General features: G+C 38.3%; 1 protein-coding gene across 1 annotated transcript; it reads left to right on the plus strand.

The window, feature by feature from the left end:
- On the plus strand, positions 1-25,444 carry sppl3 (signal peptide peptidase 3). Its single transcript, XM_040158336.1, has 11 exons — positions 1-602; positions 13,696-13,773; positions 15,721-15,812; positions 15,997-16,116; positions 16,274-16,352; positions 17,131-17,243; positions 18,596-18,702; positions 20,676-20,839; positions 21,538-21,728; positions 22,002-22,111; positions 22,832-25,444. Exons 1-11 carry the CDS (start codon positions 577-579, stop codon positions 22,901-22,903), a joined length of 1,152 nt encoding a protein of 383 aa, XP_040014270.1. The 5' UTR covers positions 1-576; the 3' UTR covers positions 22,904-25,444.
- Positions 25,445-26,861: the final 1,417 nt, after the last annotated feature.

Raw genomic sequence — 26,861 nt, forward strand, 5'->3', positions numbered from 1 at the left:
TATGACAGGCTGCAATGCTGGCAGCTGAAGAGAAACCATTGCAAGCGTTTCAGTGCACAAAAACATTTCAGTGCACGTCCTACTTGTAAACCTCTACAGCAGGGCGATTTTGCGCGTTCCCGTGACTCTCGCCATAGAAAACAAAGCTGAACGTCTTCCATATCAGCTAGGGGTGCAGACTTGAGGAATATCCGAATTTATCCTGGATACATCACGCTGAATATGGATTTACAGTGGGTGTAGCATCGTTGGAGACCGAGCCTTCTCGGCTGGGGTGACGGCAGGACATTAGCGAAACCGACGAAAATAACATCAGTGTGTTTTTTTTTTTTCTCGGGGTGCTTTGTCTTGTCCACCAAACGATAGCAAACCATCATACCCATTTCAATTGCAAGATATACAGCTAGTGATCACTAGCTGCTGCCGGGATGTATCATCATGTTGTCACCTAAAAGTAACTGCTAGGACGTCGGATTGTGAAGGAAAAGCAGAAAACCTCGCCGAGGTCCCAACGGGTTGTCACCGGGACCTGAATCTGCGTTAGCCACAGTCGCAGAACCCACTGTTTTCGGCGATATGGCGGAGCAGGGCTACTCGTCTTGGTGAGTGCGTACAGGCACAGCTTTACCGACTAGCGGTAGCTAACGTTAGCTGATGCTACTGCCAAGCCTGATTGATATAGGTCACTAAACCAATTAATTATATTTCTGACAACACAGAGAAATACTTGGCTCCTCACGCCGATGCTTTTAGATACATTTGTCACCGTTTAAAGGGCAAAATGTCACTCATGTATGTTTTTTTTTTCCCTGCAGCTCTGATATTGCTAGCAGCTAACTTGAGCTGGATGTTTAGCTAGCAGCCCCCACCAGCTGATGCTAATGCTAACGGCTCTGGTCAATTCCAATGGTGCCATTGTGAGTGAATGCTAACGAGCTGGCTGCCTGGCTAATGGCTCGATAAGCTTAGGGTTGGCCAGTTGGTGAATGACTCCTTCGCCCATATTATCAGCGTTTGCTTTCTGATAATTGTGATTTTGCACAATGAGCACAACGTTGCATGACGGTGTGGGGCAGATTACTTGACGTTAGCTGTGCCAGCAAATTAGTGTTAGCTGATTAGATGGCCAGCATTCGTCGTCGACCCGCTGCACACAATAACAAAGGTTCTGCCGTAGAGCTAAGCTAGCTAACTGGCATCGCAGTCATGTCCCAAAATGCCAGTTTCGGGCTGAGCCTGGCATTGTGACACACGACAGGTTGTTACGAATCATCTTTGCAGCATTGTGGGGAACACACACGTAAAGCCAGGGTAACGTTACAGTTGAGTTTTAGTGCCTGGTGAAGAACAGATTAAACGTAACCAGACAGAGATGATGTGATCACTGAATTGCGTTGTCCCCATGAATGAAAAGGACCTGACTTTCTTTGAGGCCTTGCTTATTAATGAAGGCTAAATTGCGCCTGTTTGATCCCAGGATTGAGTGTTTTTAATGATGGTGTTTAGAACATCCTCTTGTGTGTGAATAGTCCAAACCAATGACTCTCCAAGTCCAGACTAGGTTCATTGAATGCTAGGGTGCCACAGAGATGCACTGTGTTTATCTTATAAGTTTGTCTAACTCTTGTTTTATGTTAAAATGTTTTTCTTGTGTTTTTTTTTTAAATTCCCGTCGTTATATTTATATATACGTGTGTATAAGTGTGTGTGTGTGTGTGTGTGTGTGTGTGTGTGTGTATATGTATGTATGTATATATATATAATATAATATAATGTGTATATATATATAATATAATATACTATAATGTATATATGTACGTGTGTATATATGTGTTTGTGTATGTATGTTTGTACATATTACCCCCCACCCCCCACCCCCCACATCAATTGTATGACCGTTGTTTCGGGAAATTGCTTACAGGAGGAGAAGCCCAACTACTGCAAAAATTTCACTTTGATGTAGGATTAGACAAGAATTCTCATTAACCCAAACATGTCACATTCATGGACTATTTATTTGCCATCTCATTCATTGATGTGTTGATACAGGAGTTCAGTTTTTTTTTTTTTTTTGACATTTGACCTGCATTCTGTTGGTTGGGAGGAGCTTTTATCATATCCATTTCAACTATCAATATATTCAGCATGTAGGAAACAGCAGTAGTTTTATCAGGGAATTCAAACTGACAGCCATCTGCTGGGCCATCTGCTGGGTTTAGTTTTTGCTCCCCAGAGTTCTCCTTTAACATTAATTCAGTAATGTTTGAATGTTGTTGATTTTCATTGTACTTTTTGAAAGATTCAGTGTACTGTTCGAGGTGGTCACTGGAAAAGTGTTACCACGTGACTGCTTCATAGACACTGATATAAAAGTAATGTGAAGACTGAAGCTAGGGGATTGGTTTATTGTCAGTAACAGGTGATGAAAATGCTATTTTACATTTTTCTTAGTTTTGAAATACAGGATGGAGTAAAAAAGCTAAGCCTAAAAGAGAGTTGATCTGATATTAATTTGACGTTCTGGTTTTTCATTGCAAAAGTTCCTTACCGTAATGGATTATGACAGACATTTTGTAATGATCAGAGGACAAAGGCACAAACACTTAAGGATGCAGTCTAAGGCCCAACTTACACTTGTACATGTGGGCTTTTAAATAGTATTAAAGCTTGGTATTAATAAGCAATTCTTGTTCTCTTCATTCTGCCCGCATTGTGATTAGTTAGTTACTTTAGATTAAAAAAATTAAAATAAGTAAAATTGGTTTAGCTGTGGCATTTGTCAATAAACATGGTGCGTCCTAGATCAAGGGAAGCAATGCCATAAACTGGATTCATTCATTTAAAAAAAACAAAAAAACTTTATTAGCAAAGACATCCTAGCTACTGCTACTACAACTTGCAGCTTTTCCTGCGCTTGCTTTAGATAGCCAGAAGAGAGAGGTTGTTGCCTTTCAACTTGCTGGATAGATATTTTTTCTCTTAAGAATGTGATCACACTGTACGGATTCCATTTACACTTGACTGAAATATGTTCACAGTGAAAATCAGGCCATCTCTGAATGTAGTTCGGCTGATCAGATTGTATTCCTGTTGGAATGCATTTTGTGTGCATTTTTACATGGTATTACATGCTTTTCTCCTTATCCAGATACAGATCACATGTTAATGCCATGTGGAAATAGTGTCTAAAATACAAGGTGTTTTTTGACTTGGTAAGCCAAGCTTAGCTCTAAGGGAACCACAAGGAAAAACAACGAGCCCTCATATCCCTCATAGAGAAAAAAGAGAGAAATTCACCGTCCAGCGCCTTCTGAAATGTCTTGTATGAATGTTGTAGCCTCAAGTCCCTAAGTCTATAATGCATCACAATTTCCCACAGACCAAGATGACATCTTCAAATGTCGTATTTTGTCCGACCAATAGTCCAATATCCAAAGATATTCAGTTTACTGTCATGTGTTAGAAGGAAAAGCATAACATCCTCATATTGGAGAAGCAAAAATCAGCAAATATTTGACATTTCAGCTTAAAAAGGTTACTAAAGCGATTGTTCAGTTATCAAAGTAGTTGCTAATTAATTTTCTGTTGATCGACTAATTGATTAATTGGCTAATCTCCTTGCAGCTCTAATTAAGATTTACATTTTCTTCTAATAATGCCTTTTAAACAACAAACAGATGTATTTCTAAAAATGTTGGTGTTTTCCTTTAAAATCACCTCACTTCCTCTAGACAAATAAATCGTGCCTGAATGGGGATTGAGTGTGTAGTTGTTTGTGATAATGTGCAAGCGAAGAAGATAAATATTATTAAGGGCAGTGATCATCTGTTTTGCCAGAAATAGCCTAAATGTCACTGAGGAGCTTCAGAGATGAGACAAGTTGTAGGCTTAAAGACAAAGCTGAAGCTGAAGCTGAAAATATTCAAATTAGGAAAATACCTTGTAATAACTGAATTATTACAAGGGTCGTTATAACTGAGGTTGAGAAATGTTAATGGTGTCACACCTGCTGGGTTAACTGTGCCATTATCATCCAACTTCCTTGCCTCTATATTTTAGTTTACATTATCTGGTTGCTAGATGGGGTTTTCACTTCATATCATCACCAGTGAGGTAAAACAACTTCACAACCATTACAATAAATTGATCTGCAGATGATCTTCTGTATTTTATAACATAAAAATCTTTTGTAAATGTTATTTCTGCCAATTTTGTTTGTTTTTTATTATTCTGCCCTCATCCCGGGCACTGTTTAGCAGGAGAGGAGCAGCACAACTAACTCTAGACTGGATCTAATTGTGCGGCATTTAACAAAACCCATGCTTTTATTACTTTGAAAGCAGCATACCCACAGAGTTTTTATATACCTCCTACATAAAAAGGAGCAGTTCTGCTTTAGGAGTATTTAATAAAAAACAAACTATGTATTTTGATATGAAAACCATTACATTAAGTAATCACAGGCATAAATAATATACTTGCTAGTATTCGTGGTATTTGGCTACAGCCAATCTTTTGAAGACAAAAACCTGTAATCAAAAGGTGTGTACGGACACTTGGTCAGGGTGCTGTGCTGGGCAGCATTTGCAAGTTCTGTTGTGCACGATTAGTTTTATAGCTACTATATTGCTGCCTGGATAAATTGCTAATAAGTAAACCACAGCTATCCCTATTATGCCTTGTGGTAACCAACAGGCTAATGTACAGTTCTGAAGGGGTCTTATTTGAAAGCTGGCAAATCATAGTTTGATGCTGCTTTGGATAGCCTTCACTGCAGCAGTTTCCTAACAATAGGTAAAGAATTTATGTTACATCACACTAGTACTATTCTATGTGTTAAAGGGGTGGTGTTCTCCTAATTTCACTTCCTCACTTTCACTTTTAAAGCTTCTGCATGCAGTTAAGTTGGAACTTTTCAACCCTCACATTTTGGCTGCAATTGTGAACGTGGTGCTTCCTGAAGTACACACAGTCACATACACATATTTGGAAAGAGCAAATCTGGACAGTTGTCATAGTATTTCATTGTACTTTTCCATCCAGGCAGATGTCAATTTCCGTGTGGCACTTCTCTTTATAATTCGGTCTGGCAAACAATGATCCTTTTGCTTCCCTTGTTGGTGCCATCTTGTGAAAGCATTTAATCTGTTTAACTCATTAAATTCTGCCACAATTAGCCATCACAGGGACCCAAGTGTAGACACTATAAAATATTGGCCTTCATTCTTTGTGAATTTCCTTAATAACTTTTGCTGTAGCCATTGTTTTTGACCAAATCATTGTGTGCCCTTCCTTTGGTTTAGTTCAGAATCTCAGTTGAACACAATGTTGGACAGCCAAACGGTCCAATCTGTGTTATTTTCAGGGGTGGTTGTACAAGTGTCATTATGTGGCAACTGAATACAACAGATGTTCCAGTAAGATTTAAATTATAACTGAGAAACGCACGATTTTGTGACGTGGAGAGAGAGAGAGATGGTCAGCATGAAGACTGTGTCAACAATCGAAGGTCAATACGATGTGATATGTTATTCCTTTTGAGTAATTACTGCTGTGTTGTGGGCAAGATCTTCCCATCAAAATACACCGACCTTTTTTCCTGTAATGGCGAAATGCTTAAAGGCATGCATGTTGTAAATATACCCAGTTTGTCCAAACTAAATCTTTCTGATGGGTATGAAAACTTTCCTCTTTACAGGAGGTGACAAATTGAAACAGTCTCAGAAACAATAATAGATTAGTAGATTGTCAGAACACTGGACTCACTAATGCGTGATCTTGAGCCTCTCTTGACTTTCCATTATATAGAGTTACAGCAGTGGGATAGTTTTAGTGTATCTAGTTCTAGAGCAGCTCTAATGCTGAAAACCCTTGCAGCTCTTAAGCATAAGTAAAGTAGCAGATAGAATCTTTTGTAACACATGGGTAAACAAAGGCCTCACCTGGCTTCATGACCAAGCTGGCAGTATTTGTTCAATATGGGTCTGGCACTCGTTGGCTTTGATAAAGATGAGATCATATAGTTAAACCACTGTACCCACATCGTCTGCGATGTTGAGTCTCCAATGAGACAACTGCAGCAACCACATCTATCAAACTGAAAGTTGAAAATTGTGCTCAGTAACGTGCGGTTTCTCCTATTCTTACTCTAGGTCATGCTTTGTTGGAAATAGTTGTAAAGATTGATTTTAGTCTCTAAAATAACTGCGAAATGTCAAAAGTAAAGACAAATACCCACAAGAAGCTGTAGCCAGTAATTTTGTGGTATTTTTACTCAGTAAATGACTTACACCGTTGATTGTCCATCAAACTTACCATTAATTAATTTTCAGTCATTAGATTAGAAAATTGGAATTTTTGTAGCACAAAACTTTTCACAGTTAATTCTCTAGATGGTATGGAGGATTTATTGATATTCTTTGGTGTCCGTGTGTGGAGGAAGTCTTTTGATGTTCAGTAACACACAGTGATCCCAACAAGCAAACAGTAAGCCTTAGCATATGGACAAAAGCAAAGGTTATTAGCTAACATTTGCCAATATTAGCCATTAAAAACAACTGATTTTTTTTCCCATAACAAACTAGAAAATGCGTTCAGTACAGCGCAGACCTCCACCAAGGCCAATTTCAAAAAACATGCACCAGACTTCAGAGGAAAAAAAAAATCAAATTAATAATAAATTATCCGGATCTGCCCCAAAATATAATGGGTTCTTCCCTGGCCCATTTCCCATCCTTCCACCAAGTTTGGTGCAAATCGGTTCAGTACATTATGTGTAATCCTGTTGACAAATAAACCAACAAACAGACACGGGTGATTACATAATCTCCTTGGCAGAGGTAATAAACCCAGTAGTAGAGACAGGAAGGTTTAAAGATAACTTTGGTCCGTCCTCTAACAATTTGAGTTTTTTTTGACTGCAGTTAATCAATTCTAGGTGCCGCCTGTATTATATAACCAAATATTTCTGTGTTTAGCATAGTTTACCACAAAAGTTTCTCATACCCCTCACTCCCAATTTTATAAAGGCTTATCAAAAATATAATCTTAAATATGCTTTTATTATATTATTATCAAATAATATAAATATGTAATCATTCAGGAATGCTGAATGAGATGATGGTTGCAGGACTGTATTGACAACACCCACTAAGTAGTAGTCCAAAGGTACATTTTCCTTTCTCGTTGGCCTTTTATTAATGAATTTAAGAGGGTACAAAAACATCCTTCATCAGGAAACATGGTTATTTAGAACTTAATCCCAAAATCCTACTATCAACAGTACAATCCAATTCAAGCTCAGCCTTAGTAGTCACTAACTAATCAACTAATCATTCACACAACTCACTATGGAGGTAATGTTGAAAATACTGACTTCTGCACATAAGACTCTACCTAATGAACAGTAATATCTATGGTTAAGGAGCCTTTGTAGTATTTTTAATGAGAATGTGTCAAAGAACAAAAATGACAGCAAACACTGTCCCATACTCACTTTTAGGTCTTCTGTTAACGATGTTTCAATTGCATAAACATAACAAAGATTGCAGTATTCTCAGTTTAGAGCACACATTGACCTGTTTGAACCTGAAGGATTACTGAAACATCTGTTGCCTGTCTCCTGAACAGAAGCAGTACTAATGGTTATGCTACAGAGCATGTAGGCCTAAGTAGATTTAATTTGGAGACACAGTAGACTAAACCATCCCAAATTTTGAGGCTGAGGTTATCACTCATGATGTTCATGTGCTCTAAGAAAATTAACAAAATGATCATATCTGGACCTCAGTCTTGATAGGCAACTAGTATAGATCTTTCTTTTCCCTAAAAAATTCTGAAGATGTTATGCTGCATGCCATAGTTGCGACTCTGAGGTGATGCGTTGACCGTGCAATTGTAACCGCACGGACAAACCCAACCCAGGACCTCATATGCTCACTATATCTTGTCTGGCCATTTTGAAGTTGATCCCTCATCAACACTCATTCAAACAAACACCCACCAGAACAGCAATGCAGGGCAGGTGTACTTATTTTCATGGAGGCAGAAGGGTCACAGTTGATCACAAATTACATTCTTGTTCCTGAAGGATGTAGCCCATTATATCCATAATCAGATGGTGGAGGCACATAAATGTTAATTCCCCACTGGAGGTCCAGTGGCAACTCAACCCAGTGGTTACTGTAAGCTTATGTAAATTATGGCACAAGTAAAATTAATGTATATGCAGTGGCCTCACAGTTTTTAAGTTTAGTAATGTGTCTGCATGCGTGTTTCAGGACAAATCTGAATAAGACATTTCGAGACTCAGTCTTAATACTCATGCCTCACAGGGGCAGCACTTGCAAAAGTCTTCATTGTGGCTTGGTGACCTGGCCCTTAGTGGTCAAGTCATGCATGCAACTGGCTTGATAGAGGACGGTATTCGAATTGTGTTATTGAAAACCTAGTCTGTCAGTGAACAAGGACGTCTTATGGCACTTTGGGCTGCCATCCAGCCCTCAACAGTCCGGGATTGTATTTTGTTTTTAAATGTTCCATTCATCTATCTCACCCATGTTCTACAGGCTTCTGTGCACAGAATTCAGACGAACCAGTTCGATACTAGAATATGAATTAGGTCTGTGGTAGATTAAACTAGCCGTCTATCTGCTTGCTGTCTTGACAGTGAGGCAGTGACATCATTAGTGTCTGTGTGTAAAAGAAGAAGGTCAGTTTCTTAATACCTTTCTTATTGCTTGAAGCAAAACACTTTTTAAAACATTAAAAACTGACATTAGCCCATTTAGGTTGCAACTTACAAAGAAGGAACACTTTCCAGAATACGGTGTCATATTTGGATAGGCTATATCGTCAGACATTTATTACAGCCTACGTCTTGGATCAAGTATACTGGGACCCATTGTAATTTGACATGTCTGTAAAGATGATGCCTGCTGAGTGTGTTTTTCAGTCATTAAGTAGAGGCCTGTATTGGACAAACAAGACCAGGGCAGAGCTACATGATGCAGCATTGTCCTGGTGTCCTGTTTCAACATTGAACTACATGTTACCCCTCCCCTCCAAGACACCCTGCAGTCATTCCTGTACTACTAAATGACTGAAAGCGACAGGAGATTTCTGCTTTTTTTCCCTGGCATCATAATGAAACCTGTGAATTCCTATGTCACATGCGCACCAGAATGAAAAATGGTTTTAAGTCTCTTTACGCAAGGGCTGTTTTCTCTGTCAGTACTTGGAAGATAACTAGTAACGCAGCGCAGCAATACTCAGAACTGAAATAGTTCTCGCTGCATGCCAGCAGAAAAGGACAGATTTCACTTGCTGTGATTGACATTTCTACATGTGAAGTAACACTTTCTTTAGTTTGGTTTGGTTTGCAGATATTTTATCCAGATACATTTTTTTTACTATACCACAATGCATTATCTCATGAGCCCAGTTCATACCAGGATATTGTTTATTGTGTTGTTCCTTATTTTCATGCTCTTTAGCCAGGGTTTTCTATATGGTTATTGTAATTTTTCTTGTTTGTTGATTTTATATCTTATCTACACCAATGATGAGCCAGACATCCAGGCTTGTTCTTATCAGTCTAATTTACAAAAAAGCGATTTCAGTGAATTTGGATTGCACCTGTTACACTCGTATTACTAGCATTGCCAACACAAACTGAAATGCAGCCGCCATGATACAGTATGTTGCAGAGGAAACCCATTTATATTCTCTGTATGTTGCTTCACAATAACCGAGTAAGGATTGAGTTGCTGGTTACAGATATAGTAGAATGGGAGACTTTTTGCCTTTGAAATGATGACCAAGAGCTCACTAAATAAGACGTCAATACGAAAAAAGAAATGCCACAGTGAAATGACAGAAAAATCCAAGAAACAAAAACTTTTACAGATGTTAATTCAACTCTGTTGTTTTTGTTTGTTTGTTTGTATTTTATTTATTTTTTTTAGATGTGTGGCTTGTAAACAAATATCCTGTTAAGTGTTATCCAGTCGTTTTGATTATTGTTCCACTTAGCTAATGTGGTTTTCCTGTTGGGAACATCTGTCATCATGATTTTTAAAACTTCCTCTCTGCCACCCTCTGTATACCAAAGCTGTGATGCTCTTACCATTCTCTAAATAATGAGTCAGTAGTTTACTCTACAGGGAGCCGTAAATTAGGCAATTCAGCATTTATTGAATATGTATATACTTAGATATATAGACTGAGCAATACTGAGCCAATACAAATAAAAGAGTTTAAAAACTCTGGTAAAAATACATTGGGTGAGGGTCTCAATTTTTTCAACATAAAAATTGAATAATAAATAAATGATTTAAGAATTCCTTAAATAAATGGGTTTTTTGTGTTGGGTGTGACATTTTACAGTTAAAAAACTACTCAAATATATCTGTGGAATTTCTCTTCTGCTTTTCGGTTGACCTATTTTTGATTCATCATCATTTTTTGTGTAATGACTGACGGCTGTATGGTTACAGGGGTGTAATTATGCATCTTTGACGTGAATCATTGCTTTGGCATTGCAGGCAACTGTAGTGCCTTTTCTTTTCCTTTTGTTTTATATTCCATTGAGGGAAGTTTTAAGGGCATAGTAAAGATTTTAAACACTCAGATAACATGGTGAAGGGTAAATGTGCACTAAGTAGCAAAACAGGGACAATTTCAGACACAGCCCACTATTGTGCTTATACCACTATAAAACAATCAATGATCCCTAGCCCAAAAGGGTAGTGTGGCCCCAGTCATGTTCCGGTGTTTGTGGTGTTTTCATGTCATTTTCTGTAGAATTTGCTGTCAGAGTCTCATTTGGTTAAACTTTATTTTCAAATGGATCAGTGATGATGCCATTTTTGGGGTCATAGGTTGCGTTTTTTGTTTGTTTTTGTTTGTTTGTTTGTTTGTTTGTTTTCAAACTCCAGCCTGCATGCCTCACCCATAGCCAGAGATTTTGATAAGAGACAGAAAAAAGGCCTGCATTATAAGATTGCATGTCAAGTCTACGCTGTGTCAAGGCTCCAGATCATTGATATGGGAACACTTTGGTGCTTCAGCACGGCATCGGTCTGCAAACTAGCAGTCTGATTACACATTCGTCTGAAAAAAACAGTGAGATTAATCTATGCTGAAATTAGCAGATGTGAAATCTTACAACTTCTTACTTCTGAGAGCTCAAAAAAAAAAACGTTTTAATGACGTGTCGAAAGACTAAAAAGAAGCTGGATGAGTGAAGTTCTTAAGCCATACTCATCCTTCATCAAGACAGTGCAGCTCGTCTTTCCTAGACCATAACAAAGATGCCAGCCCTCTTCAAACAGAAGTGTATTGATACTCTTTTAGCAGCAACCCTGAGCAGAGGTCATGCATTTTGTTGTCCTTCATCGGGTCCGCTATATTTTGTCTAGTCTGTCTCACAAAACTCAATAACATAGACAAATGTAGTAGCCTATTTTCTGGCATAAAAAGGGAACATAAAACTTGCTGTAGTACCTTTTGTGTGGCAACAACACATTGGTGCATAGCCATGAGTCTGAACCAATTCAAAAATGCTTTGCGAGACAGACTCAGGAGAGGTAGAGCTCTCAAACAAGGTATAATTTGTCCAGCTTGAGTTAAGATTGAGTCTGACACACATCAAAACACACCTGAAGTAGGTGCTACCAACGCCAAAGTGTCCCAAGGTTGGGATGGTGTATTTTACAAAGTTAATAATACAAATAATAATTTTATAATAAGTATTCATTGTAGATAAGAACTTAAAGATTTCAAAACAAAAAGTTAGGGTACACTACAAAATAGAGAGATAAAACAATTTAAAAAAAAAAAAAACAGAAGTACAAAGTGAAGTACTTACGATATGAGTTTTTAAGAGCTTTTTAAAACTAAAGCTATTTTCAGCTTGTTTTCCAACTATGGGTGAGTCTTATGCATCCACATAAAATCAATCGACCTAATCAAAATTTAGAAGAAACAAAACATCTAAACCTTACAACTGTTGTGAGCCGAGGCCCCCTTCCTTTGTAGACAGTTTCCAGTGTGCCTAGGACCACATAGATCTCATTTGCCTTATTGATTTTGATAATCAATAACTTGTTTTCCCGTAGTTTTTTTAAAAATGCAAGAAAATTTGCAATTCTTATTTAAGTATCGAATTGTTTCAGTCTCCTTTCTTTGCTGCTTTGTTGTGTGTAATTACGAGGCCCAACGATCTCAGGGGAACAGAATATGTTCATCTCTGTGAAACACAGCAGCAGTTTCATGTGGCGTGCAGTATCAGTACGTTGTGCAGTGATACACCATGCATTTGATATATTTTCATATTGTATTAGATGTTTTCTTAGATGGTCGCTGGAAAGGATTTTAGAATTTTCAAAATCCTAAGTAAGACTACTGTGATTAGAATCCACCAGTTAAACTGAACTGTGCTGACCCAGTTCCCGTTAAACACACAGGTCAGTCTACCACTGTATGAAATGGATCTACTGCTCAGTTCGTTTACACCTGCTGTTATATACATACTTCAATTCATAATCTTAATTCCTGGTATAACATTTTCTCTACCCCACACATAAATTTTGGTTGTCAAAGTATTTTAGCCCTTCTTCTTTGCAGGGTGAAATGTGACTTCTGTGCTTGCAGAGATTCAAGTTGGTGGTGATAAAATTGCCACAACCAATGTGAGATTGTCAAGGTGCGGAGTCTGAAATGATTGACTGACATTAGAGTTGCATACATGTCTCAATTCTTGTCATTTTAAACAGCGTGATGGTATAAAAAATATGCAGAGAACTGTTCAACTATGATGTATGCTGTTTTCAGACTGATGGTTTTATACATGTATATGGTTGTGCACTCTTCAGCTGAATTGATTATAGAGTCGATTCCAGAAGAAAAAACACCTTTATTACAAGAGCAAAGGATACTTGCACAATTCACCACAGTTAAACAACTCCAAGGGAAGAATTTTCTGCCCTGTAGTTTACTGCTGTTGAAGTTCAGAATTCTTCTGTAATTCAAGTTGATGTAGACGTAGAAGTTAATAACTGTACTTATTTTGTTTGTTTAACTAAAATAGCGTGTCATAAAAAAAACACAAAGTTGCCATGCTTGGAAAAGGGTAAAAGGTCAGAGAGGCTTATTAAATTACTTATTGAAAACTGAAAGTATGATTGGTCTGACAGATAACAGGAGGTCTTACCACAGCAGATGGGTATTGACTTTAAACAGCAAATGTATTTTTACTTACTTATGCATGTAATGAATTAGCAAAATGGTCAGAAAACTAAATGGTTGTGGCTTTAGTGCAATGTGAAGTGCGTAAAAAGTTATGATCAATAAAAGAAGGAAGCAGCAAATTAGCAATGGCTTGAAGTCTGGAGTCTTTTGAGATTATCATTTGTGTATTTTAAGGCTGATTTACTTTTCAGCCGTTCATGGGATGTTTATGGTAGTGACAACTTGTGTTGTAGTAGAGGGGTAAACATTTACATACTGTTAATCAGTACGATGCCAGTAAAAAGACAGTTGTTACGGAAACAGTTTTTTGTTTTAGTAGCAAAAACACTATGTAGGTTTGTCTTCGGCATTAAACAGAAGGTGATATGCATTTGTTTTGACCTGGTTCATTACATATTCCTCTGTGCACAGAACCTCACATTTGAATTTATCTCTGCTTTTTAGGGCGTACTCCCTAGTCGACTCCAGCCAGGTGTCCACCTTCCTCATCTCCATCCTTCTCATCGTCTATGGCAGCTTCAGGTGAGTGTAAACAAATAAACAATCACTTCAGCTGTCAAGAGGATAGTGGACAATGACTTGCAGAGCATGATTTGTTTTCGACATAAGCAAATCCTGTAAGATAAGATATAATTTCTTAAATAATAGTTTATACTCCTAATTCAGTCGCTTTTGGTTCCCTATATAACGAAAGTACTAGTATGTTTTAATAAACCTTGTCCTTACAGGGATAAAAGATCTTTTCCTGTAAATACATGAAAATACCACATCTATTTACCATGCAGTTGATATTTGGACCTGGTTCACAGGGTTTAATCTAGTAAGATTGTGCATCATCTGTTTAATGTGAATGAAAATGAAAAACCCATGTTGCAGCAATGTTAGGCTCTCTTACAGTCCAAGTGTACCCTGTTAACGGCAGGTGTAACATGATTTGGTTCACTATATGCACTGAAAAGGATCTACAGTGCTGTACCTAATGGTGTTTTGATGGATTTAGTTACATTAGGATATTGACAAAGACACATTTGTTTTAGAGGAGCTTTATTATCAGGTAAATGGCTTCATAGACTTTGATTCTCAGACTGAATAGAGAGCAGGTATTTTTTGCTCAACCATCTGTTAGTAATGAAGATGCTGAATCAATCAGGTGTTCATGTGTCAGATAAACTGTCCATTAATAGGTGAGCTGTAAATGCAAACTGTCGTCTCTACCATCCAAATATAAAGAGGCAGAAAGGCCACGGCAAACATGATGCTCCATCCGCACACCATGATACAGGCCAACTAGCATGGCACACATCAGAAAAAAATTGGTTGCGGCGCATTATGGTCATTGGGTGGATTGTAGTTATTATTTGGGAGTCACAGCTGATCTGATCAAATTTCACTGAGCTCATTCTGGTCTTGCTGTCAGAAGACAAAATCATTTACGCTTTGTGCATTTCCTTCCACTTGTTTTTAAGTGCATTTTCAATTTGTACATTTAAAAAAAACCTACCTGAGTGCCAACAGTAGAATTTTTTACACAATTATTATTCCCTCAAAACAACTCAGTTTTTTACGCTTGGCTAAGAACAAAATTTAATGGAAACAGACTTGGATGATAATTCATGACGTACATGAAGCATGTGAATGAAACGTCACTGAAGCTTCTGCTCCATTGAAGAGACAAAAAATGGCAAGAGATGAAAATATCAGGTATGTGTTGGCCAATAAGGGAACGTTATGTTCCCTAAGTAAATACATGAAACGGTCATAAATGCCATATTTATGTGTCCTACATGGTTTTACATCATTTTAGGTTTGACTGGCACTTTTTTTAATCACACCATCTCATTGTACCATCTACTTCTCCCATGGTTCAATGGCCCCAGACTGGAAAATTAGCACCACCAGTGGTCAAATGTGCATTAATTTGCATTTCTTGTTATGATTTTTATAAGCATATACAAAATACAAAATTTTTTTATGACTGTAGTCAGGACTGTGTCAGATGTGAGCAGGGGAAAAAATGCATTGAAATGGGAACATTATGTAGGTTAATGTGAGCAAGACACTTTTTTTTAGGTTTCAGTGTGGAAACTCAGTTCACTTTAAGTTCACAGACCTCCCGCTCGTCCATTATTTCACCCATTACCTGGCTATTTCATGTCAGTGTTTTCTTTTTTCACTTAAATTAAACTCTGTAATGAGTAATAAACATAAAGTTAATCAAACTTCCCCAAAGAAAAACTGAATCATTTTCCATTGACAGAGGTATTTATATACATAAGAGCCACCAGCAGTCATAGTCTCTGATTCATTTGCTGTAAAAGTAGGCTGTGTTTTTTTTAAGCTGCTGCACAGCTCTATATCTCATATTAACAGCTTCCATACTTTTGAGGTTTTGATTACTGATGCTCGCGTCCAAACACACTCTCTCCTTCTCTCTGCCATCTCCTCTCTTTCTTTTCCTCCCTACTGCAGGTCATTAAACATGGATTGTGAGAACCAGGAGAAGGATAAAGATGGTAACCCCTCGACAACAGGGTCTTTCAATAACAGCAATACAAACAACAGTGAGTGTTACATACATGCTATGGCCTGAAATACACAAAGTGTTTTCTTGGATTTACAAGTAATCACCCATAATTGGTTAGCTGTTCTGCTTGTGACCACATTTTAAAAATCCATAACATTTAGTATTTTTGTACTCATGGGATTTTAAATCCTTCTCACTTTGATGTTTATATTGTTTTGCAGGTATTCAGACTATAGACTCCACACAGGCTCTTTTCCTGCCCATAGGAGCCTCTGTGTCTCTTCTAGTCATGTTCTTCTTCTTTGACTCGGTACAGGTGGTCTTCACCATCTGCACTGCAGGTAACTACCACTCTTGAACATAACACAAAAACACTACAGCTACAGAATTAACAGTTCACATTTTCTGCTCAGTGGTTACACTCTGGGGATGGCCCCTTTTCTGTGCTGATTATTGAACCTGTAAAGACCATTAGCTGTGCTTTGCTCTTCTCCTCAGTTCTTGCAACAATTGCATTTGCATTCCTCTTGTTGCCAATGTGCCAGTATCTGACCAGACCCTGCTCCCCACAGAACAAGTAAGGAAATCATGTGGATTTTTTGTGTCCTTATATTGAGATTTGATGCTTCATAAACTGCTCCATGCTGTTTTGTATTGTTTTGTCTTTATCAGTATATCAGTGTTCCTTCAATTGTCCAACATTAGTAAAATCTCTTTAAAATGCGGATATATCATATCTTTAGAAAAGGATTAGTGGGTGTAAGTTTTAAATTTATTTTTTGATTCAGGTGAACGAACTCTGTAACATTTGTCTTTTCACTTAATGCATACAAATCAATTTTAATAACCTTTGGGCCCATGTATCTGGACGTATGAGCTCTTTCAGTCTCAAGCAAAAGTAAAGAAAAACACAACCCGCATACTCAATAACCAATTTGAACGCCTCTCTAGTTCTAGATTCAGAGCCTGTGAACTAAACACTGCAAAACTCTTTTCTGCAGTGTTTAGTTTGTTGTCACTTTGTTTATCTTGAATGCTCTTACCTAAAGGCTGCACAGGCTATATTTTGCATATTTATCATTTATGCATCTCATCTCAGGTGCTTTGTCAAACAAAGAAACAAATGTTTTATCCTTTTCAGAGGCTCTCACTCACTCCATTGCCAAACCCATACACATCAGTGCTCTCTCTCCCTAGTTGTTCTTTGCAAATCGTCGAGTTTGCAAATGCTGTTCTGTGGTAAAATATTTCAGCATGTAAATGTTCATTGTTATCACTTTTTCTTATAATAGCCCTGTGTATTTTTCTTTTTTTTGTTTGTTTGTTTTTTTGATGTCTTTTCTCATTAATTGCAGGATTTCGTTTGGCTGCTGTGGGCGTTTCACACTGGCCGAGCTGCTTTCCTTCTCCCTCTCTGTTATGTTGGTGCTCATCTGGGTGCTGACTGGACACTGGCTTCTCATGGACGGTGCGTAGCTCTGTCATGATTCAGAAAGTTGTTTCAAGGTTGACAGAAAAAAGCTGTGCAGCAGGTTTTGTACAGTGGATCCTCATGGCACATTCCTCTGAACTACAAGGCGGTGTGTTGTTCACCTTGATGACATTAATGGATGTTGGAGTTATAAAGCAGTAAACAGTCATGAGAAGTATTAGTATCAGCACAGAATTTTATCCAAGTGGCTAACTATTAGAAAAGGATAAATGTGTTTGGGTTGAAGTTCTGTTGGCATAACTGTTAACTATGATGCTAGTCAGAAAAATAAATTAAATCATCGCTATCATCAATAAAGGCAAGGCTCTGAACTTAATTCAGTTTTCCTCATTTCCTGCGGAAGAAGGAACTTGACATGACTCCTTTAGCAGCACTGTTTTCAGGCTCTTGCTGCATTGTGCTGCATGCTAACACAGGAAGAATATACAGTACCCACTTATGTCTGCTTCTATAAAAAACATTACTGGCATTTAATTTAACTGGTCCTAATCAAAGTTGGTGTCTTAGTGAAGCACTGACAAAGCAGAGAAAAGTGTCGGTGTGTGCTGTTCGTTTATTTGACCCAGTTGACAGCAAGAATTTGAAACATCTTCCTGGTAGTCTTCAGTCATGTGAACAATGCAGCCATGAGACAGATGGCAACATTCAATTATCAAAAAGCAAAAAAAATAAAATTGGTAGCATCTTTATTGATTGGTGTGTCGATTTTGAAATTTTTTTAAATTTAAATTGGAACATGATCCCAAGAATCGAAATCCATGCGTGCTTGGCGCTCTTACTGTGTGTCCCTGCTTCGAAACTAGTAAAATAATTATTCGTTTCTTATTCTGTAATAAACAACCTACACATAGCACACTCTCAACAGTCACAAAAATAAAATAAAAAAATAAAAAATAACAGATGACAACGAATCCAACATGGGACCTGGACATGCAGAAAGGAAAAATGAAACATTAAATAAAATAAAGCAAACTATAAAGATGTTGCAATGCCCTTCTGGGTTCTTTTGGCCATTACACCTGGCTGGAATAAATGCATGCAAAATGCGGCCATTATATTCTATGTTTGAAAAACTTGACATGCCCCATGTTTAATCATAACACCATCTCGTGTTTTAACAGGTCGTACCTCATGCACAAAAGTGCAGTGGGATATGAGCTGAGAATTTTCAGCAGAATAATCTGTCAAATTAATTAGGCCTGCGTGCACAGTAATTAATGTTTCTTAAATAAACTTGCTAAAATCCGTTCCCATGTTGCTATTTCAGCCCATTTCTGCTAAAATGCGGAATTGTGTTTTTAACTGTCATGTGTTTTTTCACCCGGCAGCTTTAGCCATGGGCTTGTGTGTCGCCATGATAGCCTTCGTGCGGCTTCCCAGTCTGAAGGTGTCGTGCCTGCTGCTGTCAGGACTGCTCATTTATGATGTGTTCTGGGTAAGAAATGCTCCCATCCCAAACTTCACCTGCTTCACACCTGACATACAAGCCGCTGCCCTGAGTTACAGCAAAAATATGAGGAAACAGAAATGAACTCATAATATCTCTCTATCAGTAGATTTTACAAAGCGGTTACAGGGTTTTTCCTAGGTTTTCAGAGTGCTTAGGTACTTTCTGGGTTCCAGGGGGCGGTGGTGGTTGGAAAGTTTGAAAGTATTCAAAGGAAATCTTATTTTTATAATTTTTTTTTTTTTTTTTCCACCACGTTTGTTGGGCCATTATCCTCACCATATTTTTAAAAGAAAGCTGGCAACACTTATTGTACCTATAGTCAAAATCAATTCATTTCATTTCACAAAATAACATATTTTGATTTGATGAAAATATATGTGGGTGACCTTAACTTTTGTCAGCGCATAGAACTCTCGGTTTGTTTGTTTGTTTTTTTTTTAAACATTCATTCTGATATGTCGCCTAAATGCCTTTTTACTTTCATTCGGCACTAAGCACTCCACAAAAGAACTTGGGTGCAATGCCTAAACCTTTCTATGACAGGGAAAACCGAGTGTAATTTAGTTTATGAAAGCCTTTGCATTTGTTCTTAACAACCCTGAGCAGCATGTTTGGAAGAAACTAGGTAGTTAGCATTGATAGCAGTGATTGCCACCATGGCTGAACAAATACAAGAGAGCTACCTACCAAAACTCAACCTTCACAAATAGAAAATTCAAGGAAATGAACCTGAATAATCACTAAGGGGAAGGTGAGCAAGTTATAAAGGACAGAAGCTGTCTCCTTGAGGCAAAACTAGGATGAACATCACTATTTACTTGTGAGAAATTAGAATATTAAGTTGGGGTGGTCTTTCTGTGGCACTGGTTGATTTAGGTGGGGTTTCATTAGAATCTATTGAATTGTCACTACTTTGGATCAGTGCCAGCACAGAACACAAAAGCATTGTCCACTTAACAGCAAATGTGTCACCCAAGACAAGGAGAAGAAGTATGTCATGAATGATCATTGGAGGGTGTGTATCAGTCAGTCAGTGAGTAATTGAGGTAGGAATACATTATTTTATTTGAGTTGTTTAAAAAAACTGCAGGGTGTATTTTCCATAATTTAATTAAACCACTGAGCCTAATAATCACTTTAATTACAGATCAATCTGAGCATACTAAGGCTCAGTGATCAAGAGCAGCACATGGCTGTTTAAGATATATTTTCTGTTTCATTTCAGATAATAATACATTTGTTTGAAAATATTGTGCTAATACTTCTCAGAAAGGAATAAAGATGAGTTACAATGTCACTGTCAAAAAGACGCCAGCGAGAAATGTTTAAATACAGAGAACTGCCAGACTTAATAAAGAAATTTAATATATATCTTTAAAACTGAGTAAAAACACATTTTCACACACAAATACAGATATCTGGTAATATTCTACAACTGAGTACATTTTCCACAGTTGCTCTCATCGTTCCCATATTGGGCTCCTAGCAATGTGCCAGCACACCGCTGCCTTCAATGTTATTTCCCCACTGACACTGACCATTTATGTTCACAATAATGTTATAATAGACCAACATTAGAGTCATTAGATGAATGAATCACTGCTCTTTATTGTTTGCTGGGGGTGTGGCTTTGAGAACAGAAGTCATCTACGTGAATATAAATCAGGTTAACAGGTGACAACCGGAAATTGCAGCAGCAGAACATTTTGAAATTTATAATCTAGAGTTGAAACTATCAACAGGAAATTAAATTGGTTACAGCTTCTCGAAAGTGAAAATGTTCTCCCTTGTCTTCATATAATTATAAATTCAAAACATTTGAGGTTTATGACAGTTGGTCAGACAAAATAAATAATAATAGAACATAATTTTGGGCTCTCACACCAATGATGGTGTGGCAGTGTGAAGATCATTTGTCAAGTTGACTGGCTAAATTGCCTCCTTACATTTCCCTCCAGGTGTTCTTCTCAGCCTACATCTTCAATAGTAATGTGATGGTCAAAGTTGCCACCCAACCTGCTGAAAATCCCATAGATGTTCTGTCCAGGAAGCTCCACTTGGGGCCGGGGATGGGCCGCGATGTCCCTCGCCTCTCCCTACCTGGCAAACTGGTCTTTCCCAGGTAAGACTGATGTAACCAGGGGGAGGAAAGTAGTGTGGAGGGAAAAGTCCCCACACTTTTCATTTAGTGGAAAGTAACAATTCTACTGGGACATTTGGGTTTTCGACTGTTTTTCGGATATAGCAGGACATCTGAAGATTACATCTTGTGGTTTAAGAAATTTTGACAGACATTTAGCAGTTTGTTTGTTTGTTTGTTTGTTTGCTTTTTTCAATTTTATAGACCAAACAAGTAATCAAGAAAATGATTGTTAGCTGCAGCCCTAGTTGTTTCCATATATGTTAACATGCCAACATTAATATGTTCGTAGTTAGTAGATGTATATCTGTCCTAAAATGGTCAAATGGTTCTTTCAGTGGATAATCCGTTTCTGTCACAAAGGGACCTTTCCTTTGGTGCCACCCCGAGGCCAAACATTTTTTGTGTGCCTAGTGGTAAGAAGATTCGAATCACAAAATTTTTGTCAGTTTTTCCTCCATCCAACAATGTAGTTTTCTGCTCTAATGACCATTATAGCCTCGTGGTGCAGCTACCGTGACTATAAACTTCTGTCTGTCTAATCTGATACTTGGTTGGATTTCAGAAAGAAGTGATGAAACACTAATGATGCACGTGGGATTTGGGGGTACTTGAATGCTACAGTGTTTATGCATTTTAGCATTTAAAACCTATGCCTGCCTTTTTTTCCATCCTTGCAGTTCCACAGGAAGTCACTTCTCAATGCTGGGAATAGGAGACATTGTGATGCCGGGGCTGCTGTTATGTTTCGTCCTTCGGTATGACAACTATAAGAAGCAAGCAACAGGGGAAGTCCCAGGGCCTGGTAACATGTCCGGACGCATGCAGCGCGTCTCCTATTTCCACTGCACTCTCATCGGATACTTTGTGGGTAAGCAAGCAATCGATGGGTCGACGGATGGTTGTAAAAGGTCACGGGTTTTATTATTTCAGTGTTAGGTATGTTTGGAGGTGATAGTTTTACTTGTTTGGATGCCATTATTTTTGGATTTACCAAAAGTGTTCCAAAAATGTTTTGAAGTATAATCTTTCAGAAGGTTGACTTTGGATCTCAAGTTTCCTATCTTTTCCTTTTCAGGGTTTTTGGAAAATCATTTTTTTTTTAAAAACTGATTGTTTGATTGATGTGTGACTCTGTCTTCAGGTCTGCTGACTGCCACTGTGGCCTCCAGGATCCATCGTGCTGCTCAGCCCGCTCTGCTCTACCTGGTGCCCTTCACCCTGCTGCCTCTGCTCACTATGGCCTACCTGAAGGTACGCTGACGGGATTCCGCAGCAACAGTCACTCATTTGCAAGGGATAAAAGTTCAGCTTTGGCAGTTTTGCAGAGTTCAGCACTTTTTTTTGTATTCCGTAATTGCAAAGAAAAATTGAACCCTTGTCAGAAGAAATGCAAAGCACAACATTACAGTTTTTTGTTTGTTTTTTTTTTTGTTAAAAAAAAGAGAAGTGTAAATATTCAAAGTGGACCGATGGGGATTTCTTAGCACAATTTTTACTTGCAGTTTCATTTCATTTTTGACAGTAGGTTTTCAACAGTGTAGCTGATCTGATTATGTAATTATGTAATTATTAATTGCGCATCCTATTGAAGTGCATTTTTTTCTAATCTTGGGACAATGTTTTGTGTAATAAATTGGTCGCAATTACTCATCCTTCTATATGTTTCATCACTTTCCAGATATCGCAATTTAGCCTGTTTCTCTATTTTTAGATCACGCAGTAGAGTCACTAGACAGCCAGTCATCAATGGTCTCCTGTCTGATAAATAATCATTCTGGGAATTTTAGAAATCTTAAAAAAAGGTTGGGCCAAGTAGAGTGAAAGAATATGTGCACATGAGTATAAGTGGTGCAGAAATTGTTATTTTACTTTAGTAAAAAGTGGAATACATTTTTTTTCTTGGCTAACCCGGTCAGTTAAGATGTATCAGGAAATATGACTCGCGTCTGAACCAGTGTTTGTGGTCCACAGGGGGATTTGCGGCGCATGTGGTCCGAGCCCTTCCATGCCAAGACCAGCAGCTCCCGCTTCCTGGAGGTATGATGCACCCTGGGATAAAAGACCAGCGCGGGGAGGACTGCGGATCCTTTCCCTTAATTAGAGGGAAGGAGAGAGGGTACACTCACAGTGAGGCCATGTTGTCATCACTTGTTCATGCTTTCCGCCAATCTTCTGTGAAAACCCTCAGAAGGACACCAGTGTGTGGATCACAACGCCCCAACACAACTCATCTTTGGTCCCCACATCCTCCCTGTTTCATCTCCGCTTCCTCTTTTCTGTTTATTTCCTCTCCATTATAGCACATCCTGCCTGTGCTGTTTTTGTTCTGCCACCCCTCCCTCTCTTTTTTTTTTTTTTTTCCCTTTTTCCTAGTTGGTCTTTTTGCCACTTCCCTCTCATGGCCAGCTCCGTTCGACAGGCCTCTTCTCTCTCTGCGTTTTTCTTCTTTCTCTGCGTCTTTAATTTCCTCTGCAACTGTTTGTCACTGACTCAGATGAACTCGAGGGCCAGACCTCCCCCCTTTTTGTGGACTTACGGTTGTGAGACATGGCTGGGGTTTATATATATTTTTTTAGCATTGTCGTGGTCATTATTATTATTGATATTATTATTATTATTATTATTATGGAACGATTTAAACAAACGTTGAAGAGGCGGAGTGTTGCAGTGGCACAGGACAGTGCTCGGGAGCAGCGACACAGTGAAGGAGAAGAGTCTTCCCCATCCATCTTTCTCCCTCTTTCTTCCCTGCTTTCTTTATCTGTTCTCATCATCATCCCACAACGATGGCTTCTCCCCAGCACTCCTGCCCTCCCCCGACACTCCCTGCGAGCTCCACCCTCCTCCTCTCTGTTCATCTGCTGTCCCCATTCCCCACCCTCACAGATAACTATGTATTTTATTTAGAAAAGTTTTATTCTTGGCATATACAGAAATGATGCATTATAAATTGTTAAGCTGCCCCCAGTGTTTGAGGGACCGCTTCTATTTGTATATATGTGTACACATGTATTTGCGGTATCTGAGTTTGTATCTGTGTTTGGGAGCATGTTGTTTAGGGTGGGAAACTGACACCAGCCAGCAGCCCAGTTTTGGTATATTTGGCTGCCATTTGTGTCAAGTTGACCAGTGAGCATCCATCATTCCGAGGTTGTTTTCTAAAGTTTGTTGGCTTGTCTGATAGAAACTTAGCTGGTGGATTTTTGAAAGAAGAAAAAAAAAGAAAAAAAAACCATCTTCATCAGTGGCTGGTTAATGAAAAAGTTAGTTTCCTGCTCATGTGTGTGAGTGTGTGGGTGTGTGTGTGTGTGTGTGTGTGTGTGTGTGTGTGTGTGTGTGTGTGTGTGTGTGTGTGTGTGTGTGTGTGTGTGTGTGTGTGTGTGTGATTGAGAATGTATGTGTGTGTGAGCGAGCGAGCGAAACAGGTGAGTGAATGTTTGTTTTACTTGGTTTTAATTTCAAATCATAAACTTGTTAAAAACAGTGATAATAGTCAGGTTTCCACTGAGCTGGGCGTGTTGGATCAAACTGTCAAAAACACACGACTTGTCTAATGGAAACAGTTTGTGTTTCATCTTGTAAAAATTTACTGAAAACTTATTCTCAACAGGGGTCAATTTTCTTTTTTATCAGTCTTTGCGCGGACAGGGGGAAATGTAAACAGTGTTTGTTTTTTGTTTTTTGTTTTTTTTTTTCAAATAAATGAATGTTGAATTAATTAAGAATGCTATTTTACTTTTTAACATGAAACCTCATCATGCATCATGCTGGGTTTTCTTCTGAATTTCTGTAGTGCACATCCTAAATTTACACACATTTATGGCCATGGATACACTAAAAGCATTTTATGTCAGCTTTCCCAAGTCTATAAATGTCTGAGCATGATTATATCAAATCAGTGTTTATATACTTTGACAAAAGACAAGCACATTTCATCTGAGCTTTGTAAATGTCAGTGTTTCACCTCAGTCGATGAAGACCTGACTATTGTGAAAGTTTGGACTCAAAGCCTGGAGAAGAGGGTCAGTGGGATATGAAGAGGTACTGTGGTTGGATTCATATGTAGTTCCATATAAAGGGTTCTGTGTGTGTGTGTGCGTGTGCAGCCGTACGTACTTCTATCTTTGTGAGGACCAGTTTGAGTTATAGAGCTCACAGAGGGGACATTTTGGCCGGTCCTCACAACTATAAAGGGCCGTTTGAGGGTTAAGACTTGGTTTTACGGTTCAGGTTAGAAATATGTTTGGGTTAGAGTTAGGGGCTGGGGAATGCATTATGTCAATGAGTGTTCTCACAAAGATGAAAGTACAACTAGAAGTACGTGTGTAAGTGTGTGTGAGAGAGAAAGATGGAAGTCTGGACCTAGGGAGGAGAGAAAATAAGTTGTACCCTTCAGAAATCAAAAATGAAAATTAGAAAATAAAGCTTACCCATACGGATGTTTTTACTTTGACCATTTGGTACCCAACAGTCTTACATGTTGTTTTGGTTTGTTTTGTTTGTTTTTTTCTGTCCTTCCCCTGTTTTGTGGTGCTTGTCAGTTGATATCTAATGTATACTGGAAAAAGTGTGAGTGAGTGTATGGCAGAGATGTTTGCTATTTTTTTTTTTTTTTTTTTTTTTTTTTTTTTTTTTTTTTTAACTTTTTCTATGCTAATCTGGCCGTGCATGTGAAGTGTACAGTGTATCATTTCTCAGACTGCATTAACAGGGCTACTGCAGTCTTGAATCTCTGCTGGCCGACGAGGCACTGGACCTATGAGCTTGCGTCAGTGGGTGGGACAAAGCCTGCAGGTCAGAAAGACTGTGATTGGTCAGCTCTGACCACCTATGACTGATTCAAAAAAGGCTGAATATTAGACCTGAATGCTGTCAGGTTGGGACGTCTGGCCTGCTGCTCAATGCAGTTGTCTACTCAGACATTATGGAACCACAAACCCCCATCACCTCTTCATGGACATGGAAAGAAAATATATAGATTTATATACATATATATGTGTGTATATATATATATATATATATATATATATATATATATACATATATGTGTGTGTGTGTGTGTATATATACATATATAAATAACTGATGACGATCATGGAGATAACAAAAAAGTTTTTTTTTTTTATATAGAAAATGGGTTTCTTTTACCCCCTTGTTTGTAAACTTTTTTTTCCTTAGTGCTTTTTGTTTTTTTTTTTTTTTTTTTACTTTCCACCTCTTCTCCCCTCCAGCAGAGGACTCCACCTCTGTGGGTCCATTGATATTATGGCTGAATGGATTCTGTATAGAAAAATGGTGAATAAAATAAATTAAAAACTGTGTAGTGAAACATGAATCCTGAAGTGCTTGATCTAAAACACTTTGTCTCCTTTTAACCCCTCCCTCTGCCCTCCCCCCTTCTTTCCCTCCTTGTTCAGGATTCTGCTGTAAATAAACATGACTCTAACTGTAACACCAGTGTGTCTGTTTCATTGTCTGTTTCCCCCTGGTTATTAATGCCTCACTTGCATCTGTTCAGGAGGTCATTTTGACATTAACAGTATTTTGCTGCTAGGGATAAAACCTCTCTTGAGGACCCTGTACCTGTGTAAACTGTATCTCACATTGCAGAAATGTTTTTCTTTGCTTGTTCAAAAGAGAAAAAAAAAGGAACTTTGATGTGCTTGTTTCTCCAAAATAGATTCAGGAAAAGCTGGCACTCCAGGGGTTAAAAAAAAATGGTGAAAGAATCACCTCATGTCTCAAGGATTTCATAAAATTCACCAAAACGATAAAGCCATGAGGAGATTCTTTTGTTTTTATACCACTGAAATACCCCCCTCTTTTCCTCCATTTATGTTGGGTAAACGCACCCAGTACTGTAGTTGTCTATAGCTGAACTTGAATCGTCAGAAACATCAGGCAAAGTTATTTTGTAATCCAATTATGGATTGAGCGATAATATATTTTCACTTCATTTGGGGGGTATGCAAGTACAGACCTTTGGGTTTGAAAGAGAGTA

Source organism: Xiphias gladius, chromosome 20 (genome assembly GCF_016859285.1).
Source record: "Xiphias gladius isolate SHS-SW01 ecotype Sanya breed wild chromosome 20, ASM1685928v1, whole genome shotgun sequence".
Classification (NCBI taxonomy): Eukaryota; Metazoa; Chordata; class Actinopteri; order Istiophoriformes; family Xiphiidae; genus Xiphias; species Xiphias gladius.